General features: G+C 37.7%; 1 protein-coding gene across 3 annotated transcripts in view; it reads left to right on the forward strand.

Moving 5' to 3' along the window:
- rbms3 (RNA binding motif, single stranded interacting protein) overlaps nucleotides 1-25,687 on the forward strand; it is a 261,124-nt gene that overhangs the window by 33,856 nt on the left and 201,581 nt on the right. For all 3 annotated transcript variants that reach the window (XM_056475767.1, XM_056475766.1, XM_056475765.1), the window contains exon 2: nucleotides 15,677-15,834. In XM_056475767.1, the coding sequence (XP_056331742.1) occupies nucleotides 15,677-15,834 (158 nt within the window). The remainder of the gene's footprint in view (nucleotides 1-15,676; nucleotides 15,835-25,687) is intronic.

Genomic DNA, 25,687 nt, shown 5'->3' on the forward strand with positions numbered 1-25,687 from the left:
TGTTTTGAAAACTCAAAAGGAGTTTGATTGTAATTAGTACAAAGAAAATGCAGACGACTGGTTTACAAAATCACATTTTTCAAGAAACTACCATGCTGGCTGAGGTGACGGACGTTCAGAATAAGTTTTTTTGAACAGCGATACGGCTCTGGCATAAGCCCTAATGAATTTGACAAACTGTGGAGAAATCATGACCCAGTGGCTCAATGCTTCTAGTGAACAGAGACATTTCTAATTGATTGATAAGACCTCACCGTGTCCTCCACTTTGTTGCCGGGGCAACGGAGGTTGGCGGACTGCTAGCGTCTGCACGGCTCTCTGAGCGGTCTGGTCCGAAGCGAGCCGCACATTCGGATGTTAATTTCAGCAGGAAGATTGGGAGACGAGAGGAGAGAATGCTATCAGACTGTTTCTGCTAACAATACAAGAGGAAGTCATTCTCAGATTAAAATGGACTGCCGCGGATTTGCGGGCTTCCATCTCCCGTTCATATGCAAATAAGCACACTCTGATTGTTTCCTCGTATTTGAATGTGGCATGCTTGGCCCTGAGGGGCCGGGGATTTTGCGGGTCACGAAGGAAGGGGGGTTTTAAATACAGAGACATCCGCTAATGTGGTGTACGAATTAACTCGGAATTTGGCCTAAATTCCAGATGCGTTTAAATCCATGCAAACTTCGTTCGAAGTTTTACACCCCTTCAGAAAAAAACGGACAATTAAAACCTGAGCTCCTCAGCCTTCACTGTTTCCATACATGCTAACTTGGTTAAACCTTGACCTCTGTGATGAAAGAGGCGGAGTGCTTCTTGAATATATTTAAGAGAAATTAGCATTTATCTGCATAATAAGGAGGTGGTGATGATTATTCATGCATCGCAAATACTCGGGAGGTTGAACAATTGTGGTGAATAATCCTTTAGTGTCATCACAGCGGAGCCACAGATGTGAGCCGATTCTGAGTGGAATGAGGCGCAGATTGTCATATGTTGCGTAGGCGGACGAGTTTGATTGCAAACTGAGTGTGAACCTTTGCTTGCTGTGCTGTCGTGAGAGAGGCCGGTGAGGAAGATGTTGTTAGTGCTGTCTGGGCGAATGTTTGTGTAACTTGTTCATGACATTAAGGGTGCGTGGGCCTGACGTTAACAAGCTGGAGTGTGTGGTTGGGCGTCTGGAGCAGCATGTTCCTTCTAAATTAAAGCCAGCTTATTTGTCCTCACATTCCAGCTGACAGAAAGAATTATGAAAGGTACGGACCTGTGATCTGGTACCTGTTTAATCTGCGTGTGGTCCGTTCCGCTTTGTAGTTTTTCAAACACATGGTCCAACACATGAAGAGAAGTGAACATCGTAATTGGTTTCAGGCCTCACACAACACATCTTCAGAAATAATTAACATTCTCAAACAGGTTCCTCAAGCGCTCTGCTTGTCTCCTGTTACAAAAATAGTCCCACCCCTTAACTTAAGCAACAGTGTGTTGTGTGGGTCAAGATGCTAAATCCAACCTAAATTCAATCGTTTCTTCTCATGTAATGTGGCATAGTTCATGACAACTGATACCATGCCTGTGACGACTCGCGACACCAGCACAGAATTTCTAGCATGTTTAATTTTTCCCCGATCTTCACAACGAGTTCCATTACGTGGGTGACAATAAGAGCACATATTTTCTCAGCTATATCCGAGGGTGCTGCTGTTAATCCATTAGTCAGGTAATTCAAAAAAATATTTACTTATGGGTGGGTCACCGGTGGATAAGATCAGTCATTGGTTATGCAAACTTTAACTACTTTCTCTAAAATATTAAAGTGTTTTAAAGGGCACCTAGGTTAGCCCTTTTTTCAGATTTAATATTAGTCTTTTGTGTCCCCAGAATGTGTCTGTAAAGTTTAAGCTCAAAACAACCATCAGAGTATTTGTTATAGCTGTCTGCAGTGTCTGTATTATAGCCGGTAAAACTTGGTTGCTGTTTTTTTGTACTGGGCCTTTAAGGCTAGTCCTCCCTGCCCACCGTTCCCAGGTGCCTGTCAGCAACATGCCTCAATCGCCGCCCTCGGCTGCCTCAGAAAGCAGATCTCACGTCGCGTTTTTGAGAAATACTACAATAAGAACTTTACCAATCAGTATTTGATGCATTTTTTGTGAGTTGCATCCATGAGTCACAAACAAAGTCGTTACAAAGTTCACACACACACAGCGAGGACACGCACACACACAAAGAGAGAGAGAGAGAGAGAGAGTGCGCACGTTTAGCTTCGCACTCTGTTTGCACGCATATGTGACAGGAGACAGGTTAATCCTCACTGCTGTATGAATATTTGTTATGTTAATGTATAAAATAACCCTGACTTAACATCCACAAACCGGGATTGAAGCATCTTTCTTTATAATTGTTCTGACATGCGACTGTGCTGATGAAGTAAAGCTAAGCTTAATCGCTGTAATTCATTACACACATACTCTGTTTTAAAACATTTTAAACTTGTAAAACTCACTCTTGATCACATTTGATGAACCTAGCGAACTGTACAGACCTTTTATTCCCGGTTGCTTTGCGCACATCTGATCTTGTTGATATGATTATACATGTGACTACCAGGACATGTTAATACGCACAGCTGTCAATAAATTCGGTGGGCGGGGGGTACCGCACTCCTACGTGAAGTTGAACCACTTTGGTGTTCAGTACAGAATATCCAGAAGCAATAAACTAGAGATTTCTATGAACAACCATATTCACTAAAACCTGTATAGTATTCTAACATGGTTCATGCTGAATTGTAGCACTACAAAGGACTTCTATCTGCCTTTGTCCTTGAGATTTCCTTCAGAGCTTGTGTTCTTACTGAGGTTATTCACGCTCATTTGGGAATTAAGGAAGGCCAAATACACATGCACTTCTCAAGATTAATTTAAAGATTTGGAAGCAGAAAAAAAAAAAAACGCTACCTTTTATTACCTTGAGCCACTATAATTAAAGCCACAGCAACAATGTGGTATTTTACATTTGGATAATGTCCATAAAACTGTTCTATCCAACTGTCCAAACACACATACATTAAAAAAAGGCAAAAGCTTGTCTGAGGAAATGGCAACAGTTGCTAAGGTAGTGAAAGGTAAATTAGTCCATTTCTTTCCACCAGTTTGACCCATTCAGGTTAATTAGCAGTACAGTTGTGAACATAACAGGCGGGCATTATCCTATTCACAGCCAATCACAGTGCTAAAGAGTTGCTGCCTTTTGTCACATGACTTTTAGCCTCTCTTTTTTTGCCGTTACTCCTACATGTTCACGCTGTGCTTTAGGAGCTTAATGAGATTTCAATGAACTCAGAGGATGAAAAAGAGATACTGCCTCAATCTAATTCCTTATTTGGTGCTAAATGTGAGAAATGAGAGTAGTATACTTATAAAAGCATTCCATAATTAGACTCATAATTTAAAGAAAAGCAATGGTCAAAGGCCCTTGATGACTGACACCTACACCACACACTGATGATTCATGACACTGATCATGCTCTCTTCCTTCAAGTGTCCTTTGTTTGAGTCATAAGCCAATGACAAACTCAATGTCAGGCTTGCGATGAAAAACGCATTTCATTTCATCAGTAATGATCGCCTTCTATATCTCCATTACAAAAAAGCTGTAGAAGAAGACTATTCCTTTATTTCATACTGAATTCTGCAATTCAAAGAGGCTCTAATGCAGCATGCTATCGACTATGAGCTTTAATGGCAGAGAGCACTCAATGCCCGCTTGCACAGAGGGCTTAAAACTCTCTCTCTCGCTCTCCCTCTCCACACGAAATCTCCCTCCTACCTTTGCTGCAGTTACTCTAACGTATAGATCTTCTTGAGAGCCTAATGGGCTAATGCATGTGGTAATATATTTCTGGGTCAGATAGAGTCATGTGTTTATGTGCGTGAGCAGAGTGCTCAGTGTAATCATTGGATCTTCCTCAGGCCTCCGCTATCCGGATGCAGGGGATCTCAAACCCTTTCCCTAAATAGCCAGCATTCTTTCCCTCGCCCCAAGGGGCCCCGGGGGTAGAGTTGAGGGAAGGAGAGCAATGCTCGCCGTGTCCTGCTCTGGTCCCTGTGACGGCAGGGTCACGGCGTGTACTATCGATCACTACCGTCAAGAGCAAGGCCGAGTGCATGTGTGTGTGTTGCTGTGAACACGGTCTGCAGAAGAATACAAACTGGAAAAACTACATTGGGAAAATGGTGGAAAAATATGCAATATGCGTCAAAGATGCTTTTTTTTTATACAATCTATTCAGATTTTCAAAAAGACATTAAAATGTAATTATATTGCCTGAAAAGTTGTTTTTAATTTCTGCATGAAAACTCAAAACTCACAGAACAAATTCTGAAGAGTATAAAAGTCATAAATTTCAGGTTGATAACACTGTCCTGATATCTCAAAATAGAAATTGATAAATAATCTCTAATAATTTCTTGGCAATTTCTTCTATTGCCGTAATCTTTGATTATTATTTCTTAGGACAAACAAAACCACTTCTCTCTAAATTAATATTGGAATATTATATATAAGTAATGTCCATATGTAAGTAATGACAATATTTAAAGTCATTTGAAATATTAGGCAAGGTTGTGTATTGTGTATGGTGTAGGACAGGAGTGCACAACCCTGTTCCTGGAAATCTAGGCTGTTTCTCAATATGCGTTTTTCACCGATCTTGTGTCCTCGTTTTCTCGTGTAAGGTCATCATCAACCGCCAAAGATCAGTTCCAAAACTCAAGACAGCAAGAACGGAGAAAGTGTGAAAGTTTCCGGATGTGTTATTGGTATTGAGGATGCACCAATGCAAAGTTGAGCACCGAATTTGCCCGAGAAGTCCCAGAAGTCATTGCGACTGAATAAAAGAGAAGGGAAGCGCAGCATTTTGCATAGATAATTGAAGTTCAGAGATCCTTATCTCAGGAGTTTCCCTAAATAAGACAGTGAAAGTAAACATTACCATGAAAATCTTAATAAAGGCATAAACACATTAAGGGTGTTTATTTGCTGTATATATATAAATCGTTAAATAACATTAAATTGTTGTATAAATGTTGTAATGTTTTAATAATTTTCCTCTACTCTAAAAGTGCGTGAAGGTCATGTCACTCTCTGGAAAAACAAAGTATTTCATTCCTCACAGGACGCATTCTGTGTTCTCGCGGCCTTCCGAGTTTGTTCTTCTGAAGTGACCTGGCAAGACTGGTCTTCACAAGAACGAAAAGTCCGTTCTCTGCGTTCTTGGAATTGAGAAATGGCCCTACCTTCCAGCAGACTTTAGCTGCAACCTTGATCAAATACACATGTTTAATTAGCAAGTGCACCTTCAGATTCTATTCAGCTGGTTTAGTGGTATTCAGTCAGAGTTGGAGCTAAACTCTGCAGGAAGGTAGATTTCCAGGAACAGGGGAGATACTGTTCCTGCATAGAAATATTTTCCTATACTTCCATATAGAAATATTGACAGAAATTTTTTTACATGGATATTTTTAAAACTTCTTTTCAAACTGATGTGTATTAGGCCTGCACAATATATAGTTTCTGCAATGAGATTGCAATGGTCAAATCACAGGATGTGCAATGTTAAGTTTGTATTGACCGTATAACAATTTTAAAAGCACTCAGGCATCAGAAATTCTAATGTTTGTACTTTTAATAAGAATTTATTTTTATTGAATTAGTTTTATCTTTATTATTCAATTACTGTACCCGAATACTTTTAGACATGGAAAAAAATTTTTTTCAATTGTATCTTTTTCTTTATTGTATTTATAGCTTGTTTATAACATTTTAATCAGATGCACTCTCACTGCAGTGATAAGTAATTCATTCATTTCTTTTCAGCTTAATCCCTTTATTAATCTGGGGTCGCCACATCGAATTGAACCACCAACTCACCCAGCATATGTTTTACGCAGCGAATGCCCTTTCTGCTGCAACTCATCACTAGGAAACATTCATACACACTCATTCACACACATACACTAGGGCCAATTTAGCTTACCCAATTCACCTGTCTTGGGACTCGTGGGGGAAACCAGAGCACCCGGCGGAAACCCACACGAACAAGGGGAGAACATGCAAACTCCACACATAAAATGCCAACTGACCCAACCGAGACTCAAACCAGCAACCTTCTTGTTCTGAGGAGATTGTGGTACCCTAATGTTAAAGTAATAAAAATGCTGAAATATCTTACCGTGTGGGTGCCAAGGTGGCTCAGTGGTAAGCACTGTCGCCTCACAGCATGAAGGTTGCTGGTTTGAGTCCCGAATGGGCCAATTGGTGTCTCTTCGTGAAGTTTGCATGTTCTTGCCCTTGTATGAGTGCATGTGTGAATAGATGCGAGAGTGTATAGGTGTTTCCCAGTACTGGGTTGCAGCTGGAAGGGCATGTGCTGCGTAACACATGCTGGAATAGTACAGTAGGTGGTTCATTCCGCTGTGGCACTAAGGGACTAAGCCAAAAGAAAATGAATGAATGAATCTTACAGTGTTTTCCTTGCGGACACCACTTTAGTCCTTTCAAAAGAAGTTTAATTTCACAAAATAAAGGACTTTTTTATTCTGAATTTCGAAAAATGCATTATAACCTACGTGTTTCTTCCAACCAAGCACTTTCCCTTTATTGTGAATACTCTTATGAGTCATTTAACCATATCACATGCAGTGATGCATCACTCTACAGATACAGGAGATATTTTAAATGCATGCATATATGTGAACTTCACACACACATTTACATTTCCACAGCCTAAGCATAATCACAGTTGGCAGAGGCAGGGGTTAACTCCACATACTCAGCAGGCAGCGCAAGAAAGCTGACCTGATAGAGGTCAATCTCGCTCTGCGAAGAACAGCAGAGGAGAAATAATGAGAGAGAGAGAGACAGAGAGAAACGCAGACGGACGGACACAGGGAGGGAGCTGGGTTGGAGGAGAAGCGGCCATTTGAAACCCATTTTCGAGGGCTCTCCAGGAAGTACTAATTGTTTGGTGACTAGAGTACTCTTTAGGGAAATGAAGGCTATCTGGGCGTGCAGCGAGGAGATAATGTGTGTGCACATCACTCACCCTTTAATAAAGAGCAGAGCCAAGCTACGAACAGGCCATCCCTGGGATATCAGAGAGATTGGGGGAGAAGGAGGGAGGGATGGATTTATCCGTAGTAGAGGAGGGGGGCGGCGGAGAGGAGGAGACTCTTTACAGAAGCCAGGCTGCGGAAGAAGAGGGGGGCTGAATGGACAGATTACAGTCATTAGAGTGGTAGAAGACAGGGATGAAAGAAAGCAAAAGACAAGGAGAAGAAAGGCAGGAATTGTTTAATTAGCAGACAATAACTGCTTTCCTCTTCTCTGGAAGGCTTTGGCCTTTTTGCCACTTTGATTGAAAGCTACAGAATAGCGATGACCAGTAATAATTGGAGGGAAATGACATAATCGAGGCAGGCTGGAATCAAAACTTATGGAGAGTGCTTGATCATGTCCTCCAATTACCAGCAATGATAAGCAACACATAATGTAGCGAATTGTATTTTTTACATGTTGCTAATTAGGGCTGTGTGATTAATCGAAAATCGAATGTCGCAATGGCGTCTGCCGCTTCAGAAGCATTAATATCAAAGAAAAACAGGACTTATAATATGAGAAAATTTTGGTTTCAAAGTCACAGACAAAGAACAAAAACAGTTAATTTTGTAAGAATTGTTGCCACAGCACGAGGAAATGCAACAACCAGCACCTAAAAAAAGCACCACAGGTTTGTCTTGCTAAAAAGTCAATTGAAAGTATTGCCAGTGGCACTCAAACTTGTAGCAAGCAACAGCAAAGTACAATTTCAGAGTTGTTTCAGCCCCGTTAGTTTGCTGAGTGTTCTGTATTTTTATAATTATTTTTATTTTTTTTGTTTTGTTTTTATAACAAGCTACACTATCTCCCTAATTTGACATCAACATGTTTACAGAAAGGTAAGGTAATTATGTGTTTACTGTTTGCTGTAGAGAAAAATGAGTGTTTCATTTCTGAATATTTAAAACAAAATTTGAATAAATGTTTAACTTAAGTTAATTTCTTTTCAGCTCCTTTTTAAACTAACACTCACTGCTTTTTTAGCAGTAAGAAGCTACAATACAAATTATTGAGCTGAAGCTTGACTACAAAATAAAAAAATAAATATTACATTTTTTAAAAGTGAGCAAACGAAAAAAAAAAATAATAATAATAATAATTATATATATATATATATATATATATATATATGACAATGACTGTCAAAAATAAATTAAAAATATTAACATTGGCAATTAGATATATTCCCCAAATCGCACAGCCCTATTGCTGATATAACTATATGCAATGATTGTTATTAGCTTTTCATCAGTAAATTATGTTTCTTTAAGACTTTGCCAAGGCCAGTTAAACTGGTTTAGCCATGACTTATAAGTTATGAGATTTTTATAATTCAATAGTAAAAAATCCTAAGATTGAAAGATGAATTAAATTAATATATATTTAGTCTTTTCATTCACTGTGAACAGTGTGTGTAATTCACTGTGTATGTTGTCCTAGGACAATAATGAGTGTTGTAGAATAGTACTTTTTGTGTGTGTGTGTGTGTGTGTGTGTGTGTGTGTGTGTGTGTGTGTGTGTGTGTGTGTGTGTGTGTGTGTGCGCATGTAAACGTTACTCATTTTAATAAATTTTTTTAAAAGCCTTTTTATATTTAGTACTGTCATGAATAAGCCGTTTCACATAATTTACATGTATCCACAAAACAAAACAATAACTATAACTCAAAACCATATCTATCTATCTATCTATCTATGGGGTGGGAAATATTGCAAAAAAAATTATGTTGTTTAATATCATTCGATATCAATAATTACTGAATATTATTTTAACAATCCATTTAGGAATATTTTTTTTGTTTGTTATTTAATCACGTTTTTTTAATTTACCAACATTACAAAAGGCAAATAGTTTTAATAGTCAAAAACCAAAAATACAGAAAATATCTGATCTCTTCATAATAGCTAGTGGCTGGGATGCACAAGAAAAGAAACCAAAAAGCCTCTGGCGACATCCATACATCCTTTATTTACAATCTCCGCACTGCTGTTATCCAGCACTTATATTTGCATGTGTTATTATTCTGACCTGAAGTGACAAGCGCAATCCCCTGGCGTCTCTCATAACTAGGTGACCATCAATCATTTTCTCAGAGGATGACAAACGGACAAAGCATTGCTGCAGCTCCGATGCAAGTTTATGGAGAAAAGTAAAAAGCACTGCAGTGTTTGGACGCGCTGTGTTTGTCAGAGGCAATTAGTCTGTCATTACTAAAATGTGTATATTCCATACAAAGTGCGAAGCAGATTGGGTAGTTCTACTTGCATGAATTGTGGTGCGCTTGGGGCATTTGGATCTTTCTATCTTTCTATCTATGGTTCTTCAGAAAATCCTCCTAGTCTTGCACATTATTTGACTTTCCAGTAAATTATATTCCTAATAAACCAGGCCATGACAACAACAAACAGTATACTGCACAGACATTTCTGACTAAAACCCTCAAGACAACTGCGGTCAACTGATAACATATCACAAATGTAAACCTTTATATGTGCTAATGTGTTTCAGACAACACATGCGTAGCGTAATAGCAGATCTATCACCAGGCAATTTGTCTCCGCGGGTATCCTTGGTTAAGTTAAGTGGTTCTGCTAGAGCTGTATGTACGACTGAATGGGATTTGTTAGTGTGTGTGGCTATACAGACATCTAGAGTATGTGTGTGTGTGTGTGTGTGTGTGTGTGTGTGTGTATGTGATTCATGCTGGAGTCCGCCGTAGAGGCAACATCATCTCTCCCTTTCCCTCTAATCCCGGCCCGTCTGACGGCGAAGTGAACGCCTTTGACGTTTCAAAGGCTTCCCCCATCATGACTCCTGACACACTACACACCCTGACGCGCTATCGCCGTGCCCCTGACAGCTGCACAAATTGGCTGAAAGAGGTGTCTGTGGCGAGCACTTTGATCAGCCGAGCTTTTGCTCTCTTGCGCTCGGTCTGTCTCCATCCCGGCGTCATGTTGCGGAGGCCAGGCCCCCGATCTGCCGAGGAGAACCAGGCCGGGTGGGTCTGATAAGCTTCCACTAGTAACACAGGAAGCTTTTTGTGCAGTCGAATCATGCGTGTGTGTGCATGACTGCCTGAAGCCATGTCAGGCATGTCAGACACGCATATGGTGTGTATGGTTTCTGGGAATTGGGTGTATTTATTATATCCAGATTTCTTGTAGGTTTCTGGCACACTAAGCCGCAGATTGCAAGTTGCAAGTTATTGCAAGTCAGGGTTTGAACATAATGTTTAATGCAATCCACTACTCTACATATTAAGTTAAAGAATATATAAAATGTAAAACAAGTATTTTTTCTGCTAAATGTTTGGTACTGGTTATTTGGTTCTCTGTGCATGTATCCAACAATTTTAGTGCAAGCACAAAACTGAATTTGAAGCTCCCATTGTTGTTTCTTCATTTTAACAAATCAATATTAATTTTTAAATCCCAAGAACAATCTTTTAATCTATACTCTTTCAACAGATGCTAGATTACAACATAATATAGTGCACTTCGCTTCCAATAACAGCAATAAGCTCTGTGTTATTACTTTTTTGGTAAAAAATGAAGTCTCAATCTTTAAATTCAGTCTATATTTATCAGGAAATTCAGAAATGAGCATTAGCCTATATTTATCCCACTGTATTTAACTTAATCTGTCAGTGACGACCTAATTATTTTAAATAAGGCATAGCCACTGAGTAATTGGTTATATTTTCACAATAGATTAAAAACAACAATACTTTAATTATATTTGTAATATATAATTATATTTATAAGCTAATACAGAATTCTGATTATGTCATCTCTAAATAAATAGCAATTAAATTGAGTTCAGGACTCTGTTATTAATTGCAGCTATTCATAAGAAAATTACAACTGAATTTATCTAATGTTATAGACAGAGCTTCAGTTTAAAAGGTAAACTTTTTAATTAAAAGAAAAATCTGTACCCATACAGGTTTTAATAACAAAGTTGATGGAAACATGAACAGAAAACCGTACACAAGTATAAGTAAACACTAGAACACAGGTAACTCTATAAATATATATATATATATATATATAAATCAAAAGGGACGTCCATGCTTACATGACACGCTCACGATGTAAAATTTTACATAAAATGCATCTGCTAAATTCTAGTATTTCTGAATTTTTGGATAGACAGATCCTGCTCTTTGTGCAAACAAGCAGAGGAGACATTAGTACACATGTTTTTTGATTGTCCAATATCCAAGCAATTTTGGTCACTTCTAAGTTCTCATATATTTGATTCTGCCAAACCTGTAAACTGCTTTAGTCTAAAAGACATTATCTTTGCAAAAAAAAAATTCTCATGACTATGTATATTATTGACCTTTTTTAAGATCTGTCTGTGATCCCTTAGACTTTATTCTGATGTTCTTGTATTGTCAGTTCAAGCAATAATAATAAAAAATTATTAAAACCAGTGAATCATTATTTGATTCTGAATCAAGAATCAAATGAATGATTTCTTTAAAATCAGTCAACAGCATGGGAGAAAAAGAACCGAGAAGAACTATTTGACCCATAAGAACGTTTGAAACTTTTAAATGAACATGAATCAAACACGAATCAAACAAATGAACTAGGACTGGACGATATGGCAAAAATGTATATCACAATATATTTCTTAAATTCGATCGATACGGTATAATTATCATAAAATATCGATATGGACAATAATAAAAAGACAGGAAAAAACTGCCAAGAACGCACACAATGGATGTCTGTGCCTACAAAGGTATTCAAACTGAAATCGCAAAGTCTATAATTCCTCCAGCCTCTTTTAACTTTTTTTTTTAATAAAAAAAAACTTTTATTTGTATTAGCCTTTACAAACAAGAAATGTGAAATAAACTCTCAAATAACTAAAACTCTCAGACTTATTTATTTATATAAATAATACATAGACATAGTTCATGAAGGTTAGCTTGACCAATGTGAACAGAAACTTTTATCAGCTTTTTTTTTTTTTGTATATGCTGAATATTTAACAATCAAAATGATACCAAAATCTCACAATTATGACATCCACATCATAAAAAAAAAAACAGAAAAAGAATAATAATAAAAATCAAAAAGGAGTATAGGCTACATTAATATTAGCAATAGAAAAGAGTTGTTTGAGCATATTCATAGTTCTGGTTGCTTTTAATCTTGAACTTTAAGGGTTCTATCTGACTATTTATATTTGTGTATGTAATTACCTAATTAAATTAAAAGGTTTAATATAAAATATTTTTTATATATTTTAGTCTATGTATATAGATTAAGATTTTTTATTATTTTATACAACACATTTTTATTATTTAACAGATGGTCTGTATACAATTTTTATTTTTTTTTTTAATTACGAAAATTATAATTTACATCACTTTTCTACATCGATGGATAAGTGACCGCACGGGCATTGCCGAGCTTGTGTTTGTGTGCACGAAAATGTATGATCCTCCCTGCCTGTTAAATTGGATCTAATCCATGTCCTGAAACACACCCTCTCTCCTGCTTTCACTTCTCATTCTAACGGAGGAAGCGATTCGTTTGTGAATGAACCTTCATTATGAACGACTCGTTCACTTAGTTGACAATAATACTAGTTTCTAGTTTCCGCAGCATCTTGTTGCCATACTTTATGCTTATGCATTGTTTGCTTATTTTATTAAAACTAGCATAAGCATAGAATTTAGTCAAGTTGGTGCTACTTTGCCTTATGGTGAACGCAGTAAGTGACTGTATCATATGGTTACTTGTTTGGCACAAAAGTTCATAACATACAAATACGTAAAAAAACTAAATCTTACCTATGAAAATATTCTGCCTTTGTGCTTTGTTTTCTCGTTACTACTCCCGTACACAGCGCTAAAGTCCAGCATCTTCACATTGGCTTTAGTCTTGACTAGTGCGGTTGAATGACATTTGTCCTGGGAGCACTGTAGAAATGTGGCGGCGCTGTTGACGCATGTTCAGGGTCCGTATGCGATATCTATGGGAGAAAAAGAACCGAGAAGAACTATATGATTCATTAGAACAAGTCGAACTTTTAAACGAACATGAATCGAACAGATAGGGTGGGAGATTATTTACAATGAACACAAGAGACGAACAATTAAGGGTTCTTTTGAAAACACAATGTGATTTAATTACAAGTTGTAAATAGATACTTGTTTTTATCTGCAAATGTTACAATGTTTCGGCTACACACGAAGGAGAATCACGTGGCTGAAAATGAATCAATGGATTGTAACACCGTCTCAAATTAATATAAAACCCCCTACTTTCTCGGTCAGTACTGTACATGCGGTTTATGTTTCCCTCACGCACATGCGCACTGTATGTTTTGAATGCAGTTAGTCGTCTTCTATTCCCCGTCTGTGTGTTGTGTTCCTGAGAATTCAATGGGTTCATTCATAACTGTAGCCTGAGGCACAGGGGTGTGTGAATTACATGAATGCTGAATCTATGATAGGCCCGTCTGTCTGTCTGTCTGTCCGTCTGTCTCAGCGTCTGTCTGGAGGAAATTGCAGGCTGTGGGGAAGTGCAGGTAATAGATTAATGCCAGGGGAGACTTGCCAGTGTACAGCACAACTGACAGCCAATGATTATCGCAAACACAGAGAAAGCGCGGGCCAGACGCACACACACAGTCCATTACATAGACATCACTGGGAAAGCGCATACACGGATAAATAATAGCTCTCATGCCACAGTCTAACTGTCACAGTGATGTTTCTATATCTGACTGCCGTGTCTGTCAGAAAGAAAAAAAAGAACGCTCGGCGTGTAAGTTATGCGGTTCAGAAGCTTTACTGAATCAGTCGGACTAGACGCCATATTTTAGATGACGCGATTTAATATAACCAGTGAGAGACGAATGTACATCAGTCAGTGCAGTTCTGTTGTATCGTACCTTGTAGATGATTTAGTTGGTAAACATCTAAATATCCCAAAGTACTTGTGAAGTGTCGAAGTGGGCGAATCAGCTTCACTGGAACAATCAGCTGCAATATTATCATCAGCTGCGACTGGAACACGAGACCATCAGGATATGCGAAATATTTATTAAATAATGATGTTGCACGGAGAGTATCGGTCCTTGTAAGATAATATGGATCCTAATACAAAGTATTTTAATACATATTTTTGTATCATAAGCCTTTTAAAATGAACTTTGCAGATAGTTGTTTATAGGATCAGCAAAGGGAAACCCCTTACCAAAATTAATATTAAGTGTAGTATACCAACTTTTGTATTTTGCTGACTTAATTACTTATAACTAAAGCTTAAATACAAATACTGTTATTAAACTATGGTTAGTTTAGCAAAACAGTTGTGGTTAACATAAAAAAAAAAAAAAAAAAAAAAAAAAATATATATATATATATATATATATATATATATATATATATATATATATATATATATATATATATATATATATATATTATTTGTTCTAAAATTATGGTTATTTTTTTACAGGAATGTGTCTAACAGAGCTTGACAGTCATTTAACTTCACCAAATAATGACCAGTCATGTCATGTTTATCATTTAAGTTATAGTAATTAGTGTATCTTAATAATTTTTGTGATTAATTATTGTATTGTAACTTGAATAGTCCAAAATCACATTCGGTATTACATTTGGCTAGGACAGGGGTGTCCAAACTTTTTCGTATGAAGGGCCAAAAACCCAATACCATTGAGGGCTGTGGGCTGAAGGAAAATATACCAAACTATATTACATTAAAGTTGCCATAGGTAATTTCCATTTTTTATAATATTTAAAAATAAAAAAAACATTTCTTTAAATCGTATTAACTAATCCCGTATATATTTTTTAAATGATAAATCGTTACAATAAAAACATAATCACATTTATAACAGTGGAATCAATGCTGAATACACTAGTCAAGTAGAATCTGCCTTTACCTTCATTTGCTCACTGATTTCTCTGCATGGTATTCTATTTGTTGGGTGACAGTATTTACTTTTATTCATTTTAAACATTTTCAGTTTTTTGTAGCTTAGCAATAAAACAAGCAAACAAACAAAATGTAACATTGATTTAGAAATGACAGTCTCTTAATCATCCCCATCATTCTCATTCTCTTCATAGATGGGATGGTGGGCCAAGTCAAAGGTTACCGTGGACCAACTTTGGTCTCCGGGCCCTAGTTTGGGCATCTCTGAGCTAGAAACTTACTTTCTGAAAAAAGCTTTGCACACTATGTCACCCATATTGTCATAGTCTATGAGTCTATCATCAGGATGATTATTATTGCATTGATTTGTTGGTTTTAAAATGACTTTTTTAGATTATATTTTCATATGATCTACTAGCTGTACATAATATTACCTTAAGCCACTCTTATATAAAATGTTATACTCCAAAGTAAATTGTTCCTAAAGCCATGTGTGCCCAATAGTAATTAATTGATCTTCCTTTTCAGTCAGGATATCTTGCTATGCAAATGAGTAATATTTAAATGAATTATTATGTCTCTCTTTTTTGCAGCAGTCATATGCCCCGCCCCCTCCGCCCATGGCTCCGCCTAGCCCCAGCACCAATAGCAGCAGCCACAGTGCAGCGGAGCAGCTCAGTAAAACCAACTTGTACATCCGGGGCCTTCCGCCTGGCACCACCGACCAGGACCTCATCAAACTCTGCCAACCGTAAGTGTCTCTCCCAGATGACTCCTATCTGTCGCTGCCTGTTATGCTCTTTCTCCCTGTCTAAATAGGATTGCCATCCTATATGAGCAGTTGCTCTATACGTATTTATAGTTGAATATAGACACAGGTGCCCACATGCAAGAACTCATGCAATCATGTAAATGCACACAAAGAAGGTCAGAGAGATAACAAAAAAAGTCACTATGCTTGGTTAAGAGAGAAGAATATAGAGACTAGAGGATGAATATGGCCTCATAAATGGATGGCAAGTCAGCATCATTAGCGTGTAGCGAGGTCATTATGAAACACTGTATAAGAACCAGGGGGCAGCTTGCATAATCTTATTCTCTGATGACTCATGCAGATGTAAATCCTATGTGGGGGCTTTCTGCCTAAAAACCATAGACATTTACTCCAGTGTCATGACCTTCTTTGAGTATTTCTGAATTTCCTAATTTCACCCATGCTAAGCTGACCATGAGAATATGGGTCTGGGGTCACCAGTTTCTAAGCAACGTTTAAGCCAAGACTGCTTTTTTAAGCGGACACTGCACAGATGAGTGCAATTACCAGGCCAGCTAGTTCCCAGAATTCATTGTGATCTTTTTGTGAGTGTGTGTGGTTGAGGGAGAAGAGGATGTAGAAGAAACATTAAAAAACTAAAATGCATGCCACTTATAATGCTCCAAAAGTCAAAACTGAGGGGGTAAAATGATGAAACCTCAAGCCACAACCTCCCACTGCATCTCTCAATTTCTCTCAGGGTCTCGGGCTACTACGGTCCAGGTTAGCCCAAGGCCTAGAGTGGGATTGGAATAAAAAATTCATGATTATAAAAGTTTTATTAGCTGCGGCTGCCGTGCCAAATGGGCAGTAACATTTTGGAAAGGTCAAAGGGGTTCGCCTTGGGGCTCACTTCCGGAGCTCAGCAGGGAAAAAAAAAAGAGCGTCCACAAACACACTTTGCATTTTTTTTATAACACCACAGTGATTTAGATGCCATGCATGCATATCTACCACCCTAGTGTCTCGATCTAAAGCTTACAGCTGCGTGCATGCATACGCACACATTTTTGAACACAGTTAGTGACCCTTTTTCGTCCTCCAGTGGCTCTTCTGCAGTGGCGGGAAGGGCAGTGAAAAGTGCTTCTGTCAGGCTGACATTTCGGAGATCTTCTTGTGTGATTCCCGGTGGAAGATTGGCAGGGTTTTGAGGCTGAAAGTACAATGGGGTTAGACTTTAAAGGAGAAAACGTGTGGCCTCAGCAAAATCCCAAACCTCAGGCATGAGAATGAGCCCCTCTTGTTTTCAGCTTTTTTTAATTAGATTAACTGATAATTGAAGAATGACACCTTGTCAAGATGCAGCGACTGAATGTCTGCCACATTACAACTTTGAAACAAACCTCCAGATTTTAACATCTCAATGATGTCGGATTAGAAGAGGTGAAAAGGTCAAATTGGAGGAGCGTAACATTTACAGAAACGAAAAGAGACGAAAATGCACTAGGGCATTTTCATAAAAGGCTTGAATATGAATCATGAATTATTAATGAAGGCCTTAGGTGAATACGTCGTCATGATGTTTATGTGCTTTCATTATGCATCTGCAATCGCGTGTGTGTATGCGTGCTGGCGGAAACCAGAGGGCGGAGAGTCATGTCTGTGAGCCAGTTCATTACTTTTCCTTTCCATGATTCGATATCATGGAGTATTAACCCTCAGGACACCGCATTTTACAATACCATTTAAAATAATTGCATTTCAGATCCCCTCATTATGTCTCTGATTGTAATCTAATGCAACAGAGAGAAAGTGAATACAATCCAACTCAATTCTGCTCTCACTCGGAGCAAGCTTTTAAGGGATAAATTAGGATTTTCAGTTTAAGTAAGTTCAGTATGTTTTTGGCCAATTTGTCTGTCATACGGATATAAAAATTTATCGCCACTTAAAACCTAAGCTTGCAGAAGTATTTCATCTGTCAAGAAGATATTATGGTTTTGTTTATAAATGTTTTGAATACTTAGTTATATATATATATATATATATATATATATATATATATATATATATATATATATATATATATATATATATATATATATATATGTAAGTAGTAGGTAGTAGTACACTAATGCCGAGTTCAGACTGCATGATTTTCAAAGTAGTCACGTCACAGATGATTTAACACTGCATGACCATAGGCGGAGGGTGAACAAACTCTAGGGTAAAGCTAAGATATGCGCTGCCCTTTAATGCATTTAAAAAGATTTGCGACCGACCAAGACGAGGTTTCAACAAACAAACGTCTATTATATTCAACACGCATATTAAATTATTTAATTAAACTCACCCACTGATCTACACTACCGGTCAAAAGTTTAGGGTCAGTTTATACATTTTTTATTATTATTATTTTTATTTAAAAATCTAATTAAAATTATTCTGTTCATCAAGGCGGCATTTATTAAATATTTAAAAATTGTTAAATACTTATTTATTAAATATTTATTTATTACTTACTGTATGCAGTTTCAAATGAAATTATTACTACTTGTTGCTTTTATTACTACCAATAATAACTTTATTACTAAGAGCGATTTCTGAAGGATCGTGTGACTCTGAAGACAGAAGTAATAAAGCTGAAAATTCATCATTGCGGACGCAGCCCTCACTATTCTGCCACCCTAGGCGGCCGCCTAGGTCGCCTTTGGATGCGCCGGCCCTGAGAATATGAAATCATTCTCTTTTTCACGAGGCCAATCGAAAACCAAACTTGTAATTCAGCAATAAATATTTGACCTTTAAAATATAAAACCCCAAACGATTGCCGAAACAAGATTACTACACTATAGGCTAGACTACGTTACAATGAAACTACCAATTTAATGCTGAAAACAAGTTAAACCAGTGTAACTTATTATAATACCTCTCTCGTAATACTCATTTGTCATTTTATTACTTATGTCCTTGACCAGCAAAACAAAATAGTCCGCTGGCCAGCACTTTTGGTTTTCAGACCTGCTGCGAACTCCAGTAATAAACAGTGCTCACCAGTGCAACGTGCAGGGTTGGACAGTTCCATTTTTGTGCAGAGGCGGACTTGAAATTTCATTGACAAACTTACAATAGCTAAAGTGTTGTGTTAATCATCAACATTAAATTACATTCATATTACGCCTTACACCTGTTACCTGTACACCTGTTTTCAATGCATTTTTTTCTTTGCTGCTATTTCCGTGATCTCTGGCCAGGGGGAGGCTAAGCCTTCCCTAGCCTTACACACGCTCCGCCTATGTGCATGACTGTCTAAGGTAGCATTCCGTGACTGCTGTGTTTACACTGCAAGATGGATCGGCGACAGGGGGTTGCACACTGCATGACTTTACAATAAGAAAAATTGCAGACAACTTTGTCTCGGTCCTCAAACTACGTCTCACAACCAAACACATGCGAGAAGTGACTAGAAAACAATGTGAGGTCATGAGTATATCTTTTGGTATTAACTACATAATGAGAAAGAAACCTTTAGTGGGGTAGAAAATGTACATATTTTGCTCACCTGGATTTTGAAGGGAATTAGCAATTTCTCCTTTCTCCAAGTTTTTTCTTTTTCGACACAGTTGTGGTATTGTTCAGTTGACATATCAAACAAACACGGGTGCTCCTGCCAAATTTACACTAGTTTTTTCTCCATTTCTTGGGTCCAAATAGATCGAAAATAAGTCCTTAACTTCACCCCCAAACTCTCACTGACCTGCAGAGACCCATATTAGTGGATGCTGCTTTCTCATTGGCTGTAGGTGATCGTCTATGTTATTTTCAATCAGAACAGATTTCACAGGGCATGATTTTAAATTGCCGACAGGTCCAGATATTTAGCATGCCAAATGTCTGACGGGTGTCGACAACTCAGCTGCGATTCTCTCAGATCGCGTCTTTGATAGTTCACACTGTGTGATTGTTACTCGCGTGAACGAGCACTGATTTGCCTGTGATTTCAGGAATTTGTCAGCAATTTCTCAAAACCTGTCGACCAATGAATTTAATTTCTTTCACGTCACCTTGCACTAGAATGGTTTAAAATTATTTGTACGTTCAAACTGGCAAGGTATAAAAACACATGCAATTTTCATGATGGCATTGTAGTGGTCCAATCTGCTGGCACTGTGATTTCTGTGTGGAGTTGGGATGTTCTCACGTGTTTGCATGGGTTTCCCCCACACTCCAAAGATATGCAACATAGGTGAGTTGGATAAAATAAATTGGCCATAGTGTACGAGTATGTGTGTGAGTGGGTGTTTCCCAGTACTGGATTGCGGCTGGAAGAGCATCTGCTATGTAAAACACATGCCGGAATAGTTGGCAGTTCATTCCGCTGTGACGACCCCTTATAAATTAGGGACTAAACCGAAGGAAAATCAGTCTGGCATATAAAAAATTCTCAATTGTCCCTCAAACTTTAACTCCAAGTACTGTAAATGGGAAGTCAAGTTCAAGCATGGTGTAGCTCAGGAGTCATTATAAATACACACACGCACAAATTAGTTTATATACACTAACAGAACAGCGCTTCAGTATAAGTCCAAGTCGATAGGCTGGTTCAAATAGGTTTATTTCAGGTTTATTCAATTTTATCTGATCTTTTCTTCGATGAGAAATGTTTCAGTCCGTATTTAAAACCTTTGGCTTTTTATTCCGAATGTGAAATCCAAAGGGAGACAGATGCAAGATTACCAGGAACTCTCTTTTCTTTTTTCGTTCAGAAAAGTCTAGGGACCAGGAGACTTCATTTGCTCTTCGTTTAATCTCATTGCTGTCTAGGAGAAACAACTGAGATATAAAATTGATCTCATTTGTGCTTATTTTCCCTTTGTGTGCATGTGTGAGTAAGATGAGAATGTTATTATATTGCTTCCAATGGAATCTTGGCATTCAGCGGTTCTCATTTTCTCGGTTGTATTCTACATTCCTCTCCGATGTATAAAAAATAACTTATATACTTCATATTTGCTGAAAAGCATCCAAGGCTTGCTGCCCAAAATGGCAGCCCCCCACCCCACACTCCCACCCGCGCTCTTTCTGTCTTTCAGCCTGATTGACTAACTGAGCCAGTGGAGGAATTGCCCTTGTGTACTGGGCTGCCATATCTAGGGGGGCCTCTAGGGTGGGATCTCATTTTCAGTCGGCAGATACCCCCCTGGGCTTGAATAACTCAGGCATCCAGAGCATGCAAACCATTTCTGAGCCAGTGACAAGGCTAGTAACAGGTCACGGTTTTTATTTCAAAGTGTTGCTTTCTTACCCTACATTTGTCATCTTCTTTTTCATAGAATAAAATTTATTACTGCTTCTCATGGCGGTAGAACGCTCTAATCACAGGGAGGAAATCGGGCTAGTGTTTCTAATGATTTGACGACAGATCCATAATTCATAGTGTTAAACTCAAATTTTATTCATGTCGCTGCTGTACTGCAAAATAGGGTATGGTTCAGAAAGCAGCTCCAATATATGCATATCTGGAAACGTCATGGCTGTCTAATTAAATCTATAGTATCTACTGTTTTTATAGTCACATGGCTGAAGAAAGAACAGACAAAAGAAAGTAGTTTCACTTCAACCACCCACAAAAGTATGGGTTTGGGTTTGTGTCATTTTAAATGCTCAGTCTCGTTATGAGCTAATCTTTATTTTTCTGTGTTTGTGGAAAAAAGCAGGCGAGTCAGCTGCACCAGTTTATGAGCAGGCAGAGCAGGATTCTCGCGATGACCACCGCGCAATACCGCTCTTTGTTATTAGCCGCAGTTTTAGTGTAAACTTAGTAAAGGCAAGCTTCTTTAGAGATGATGTGTACAGTATTAGATTTTACATATAGCGGACATTTGCGCTGAACACGCAGTGAATGCAATGCATCAAGATTCGGGCACAACCAATTGATTTCAGCTGGCGGATCAACATCCACCACATGTCATGGTCGCTCTCATCTCTGTCTTTATTTGTAACTTTAGGTGGGGTTTCCAGACCTGTGTGCTTTTCACTCTTCAGTCGTTTGCATTTCTCGCGGTCACAAAAGCTCCCTTTCATCTGACAGCGGAAAGCCTTGAGTGATTGACAGCTATAAGCTATAAGGTCGCATAGATAAAATTTTGGATGCATATGCGACCAAAATGGTTGCAATTTCGAGCCCTGCATATATGCAAATTTATATCGAAATAAAACTCATATCATCGTTATTGAAAAAAAATCTACCGCGATATATATTGATATTGAGTTATTGTCCAGCCCTAAGAATACTTGAGTAATATCGTTTACCGCAATATTTTTGGGTGCAATATATCGTACAACAAAAAATATGTATTGTGACAGGCCTAAAGTTCACAACTGTATTTACAGTATTTACTAGCATGAACAAACAATGAACAATACATTACAGTACACTGTAAAAAATAAATCCGTAAAATTTACAGTAAAAAAACGACAGCTGTGGTTGGCAGTATTTTACCGTAAAAATAAGGTACAAACCGTAAAAGTAATTTAAAATTTTTAAAGTAAACTACCGTATTTCATTAATTTATAGAGGTAATCTGTATTTTGAATTACCAACATCTATACATCACATCATTTGTTACACAGATAGACACGTTAACACAGCCATATGCAGGTGGTGATGAGAAAGTTACATAATGAACTAATGCCCATCACAAACAACTTTTCCCACAAGCAGAAAAGTGCATCAGTGTATTAAAGGTGTACGCATGAAATCATAGTCATGAAATAAACATTGTTTATCAGCATTAGATGTAACATAAATCTCTAATGTACATAACTGATGGGGAAACAACTAAAATGATTCATAGTAATGTCAACAAAAAGCATAAAAAGTGATGTGCCATGCAAGGAATTCTGAGAAAGTCAATTTACGGATATTCACCGTAGATATTAAGGAAACATACTGTCAACTAGGTTACATATTTTTACTGTAGCATTTTTACAGTTTTTTAAGTTTATTATTTTTTGATGACTATAATCATTTTATTCATAAAGTAAATGTCTTTTCTGTCACTTTTAAAGTTATAAATGTAATGCATCTTCAATTTAACATCTGAGAAATTACTAATTTCCTTTAATAAAGGCATTGCCTAAAATTCGCATTTGTCTGCATTTTAATGTTATTAAAATGGTGAATTGTATGAATTTAAACACCTTTTTGCTTGCTTTTGTAAATTTTGGTGCTTGATATGCAACGTAAAATTTGTTTCCTGAAGAAAAACCTTATTGCAGTTAGACTCACTTGAATAGTTTTATGTTTTCATGGTGGTGCAGGATCAAATTAGCAGTAAGTGATGTTTCCCTTATGAGACTTCTCTGTAATATCTCTGGTTATTTCTCTCTGCTTTTTTTCAAACCTGAAAGCAGTAACATGTCTCCGGCATTCAGACCTAACCTGAGGTCAGATGAGTGTCCAACTCCTCTTGAAGCTCAACTGCTCTGGGTCTGTTCAGAAGAGCATGTGAGGGGCCGAAAAGCCGCTAGCCATGAAGAGTCGTCTTGAAGTCTTTGTAAACTCAATCTCTCTGTCTCCCTCAGTATCACACAGCTCTTGTCAATATGTGCGAGTTGGGAGATGAAGTGGGAAGCTTAGTCCAAAGGTGCCTAAACACTCAGGATAAAGGTCTTTTAGGCTGGATTCGACTCTGTTTTATTGATATCAGCTCTGTCTTGTGCTTCCCTGCTTCCTAAGCAAGGTGTCAGTCATCTTTTTTAACTCTCCTCAGCAATTCAAACCACAGACACACACACACTCACTTACCAATCCCATGTGCTGAAGAACAGAAAAAAAGCAAGGCAAGCCTTGTCCTGTTAGCATGGCTCCTGTTGCGATTTTGGACACAGAGACCTAGATTTACTATAAATAATAAATAAAGGGCACTAATAATGTAAGAGACCCAACTAAAGGATTCTAATTTGCTAGTACAATCTACCAGATTGCATGTGTGCTTTGTGGACTTATTCTGGGTGATTTAACTAAGCTTAACTGCACGCATGCAGCCAGACTTGCAAATAAGTTGGTCACACCCATGTTTAAAAAAGGGATTTGTGGTCGGTAACTTCAGCGAATGTTAGACATCCTGCTCACTTTCAACTTGAACTAAATAATAGGACACCAGTGGCGGTCTTGATTCACTTGTTGTGTTCAGGTATGGCTTCCACCTGGTATTAACATGCAATCAAATGCATCTCTTATTGCCTTTTGTAGGAAAAATATAGTAACACTTTTGTTTAGGTCACAATTCACGGTATTAACAAACCATTAACTAACACTACTAGCTTAATAATAGGGGTGTCAAAATTAATTGTTTCTTCAGTGCACCGCGATGCAGATGGGGACAATTCGTTATCGGTTTAGTAATAATCGTAATTGGTTATTAAGTACTGACATCATTTATCTCCTATGCGTGATGTCGTTGTAGAATACTATGGAGAAGGAGGGGAGGGCGACTTAACAAAACACTCCTACTACTTAAAAAGTAGATAACTGTGCACAATTCAACTGCTTGTGAGTTTGCTGGAAAGTCTTTCGTTGACACTGAGGAATTTCACTACTAGGGAGAAATGCTGTAAAAAATCCATCTCTGCCTCTCTCTCTCTCACACACACTTTGGACGTTTGACCCACTGGCGTGTTTGTGAGGTAACTTTTCCACTCCTCTTGGCTGTTAAAGCGATACTTGTGGATCCAGACACGAGCGTGCCTGTGGTGCGAGTTTTCTACACTGTGTCTATTACTAATTACCTGTGATAACCGCGTATTATGCGCATATAGACTGTAACCGCAGCTGTTCTTCCTGCGTCACTCATCAGTGAACAGCGCTTTCTTTTCTAAAGCCAATCGCAGCCCTTTCTGTTTAGCGGGTGAAGACAATGACCAGTCATAGGTGTGTAATACCTCGTTTGACAGCGCTCAAAAAGCAAGCGGGATAATATTTACATTAGTTTATTTGCTATGAATGTTGTCTTCTGTGCATGTATTGAAGTTTTGTTTTATACATTCAGAAAGAGTGTTTTCCTAAAGCAGGTCTAATTAAAGGTACTATTCATATATCTTACTGCTTGTATTAAAGGACAAAATTGTTTTACAAATAGTATATAAATATTAATATATTTATATATTTAAATAAAAATAATTCTTGTGTTGTGAAGAAAAAATCTATTTAAGTATGGAAAGCATCAACAATGCACCGAGATATCGAATTGAACCGAATCGATGTCATGATAATCGTAACCGAACCGTAAGACCAGTGTAGGGTCACACCCCTACTTAATAAACTACTAATTAGCTGTTTATTAATAGTAAGGTAGGTTGGGTTTAAGTTTTGATTAGGATTAGGGATACCAAATAATATCATACTGTGCTTATAACTACTTTATAACTCCCAATTGTTTTTTTTCCCCCTCGAGTCAGAGTTTTGAGTATCTACCGATACCGAAACCCAATCCGATACTTCTATAATACATAAAAAAAGAATAAAGAAGAGCGAATAAACAGATCCAGGATGTTTCTTATTTGTTATTTAATTCCCCTTATTTTAACATGAATCAACTCTGTTAACAAACTGAGCACTTCTGTGAGGTAGCTTGAACAAACAAGTAATAAATAACATCCGTTCTTCACTTTTGGACTTTAGTGCAACAGTAAATATAAAAAAAAAACAATTATTCAAAAACAAGTAGCACCTCAACTTAAAATACCTGACAGGCAATCCCAAGTTTACATATCTCCCAGTTTGCTATGTCAATGTTGTCATCATCAACTTCATAATACCTCCAGACTGCAGACTTACTCACGCTTT

This window comes from Danio aesculapii, chromosome 16 (assembly GCF_903798145.1).
Source record: "Danio aesculapii chromosome 16, fDanAes4.1, whole genome shotgun sequence".
NCBI lineage: Eukaryota > Metazoa > Chordata > Actinopteri > Cypriniformes > Danionidae > Danio > Danio aesculapii.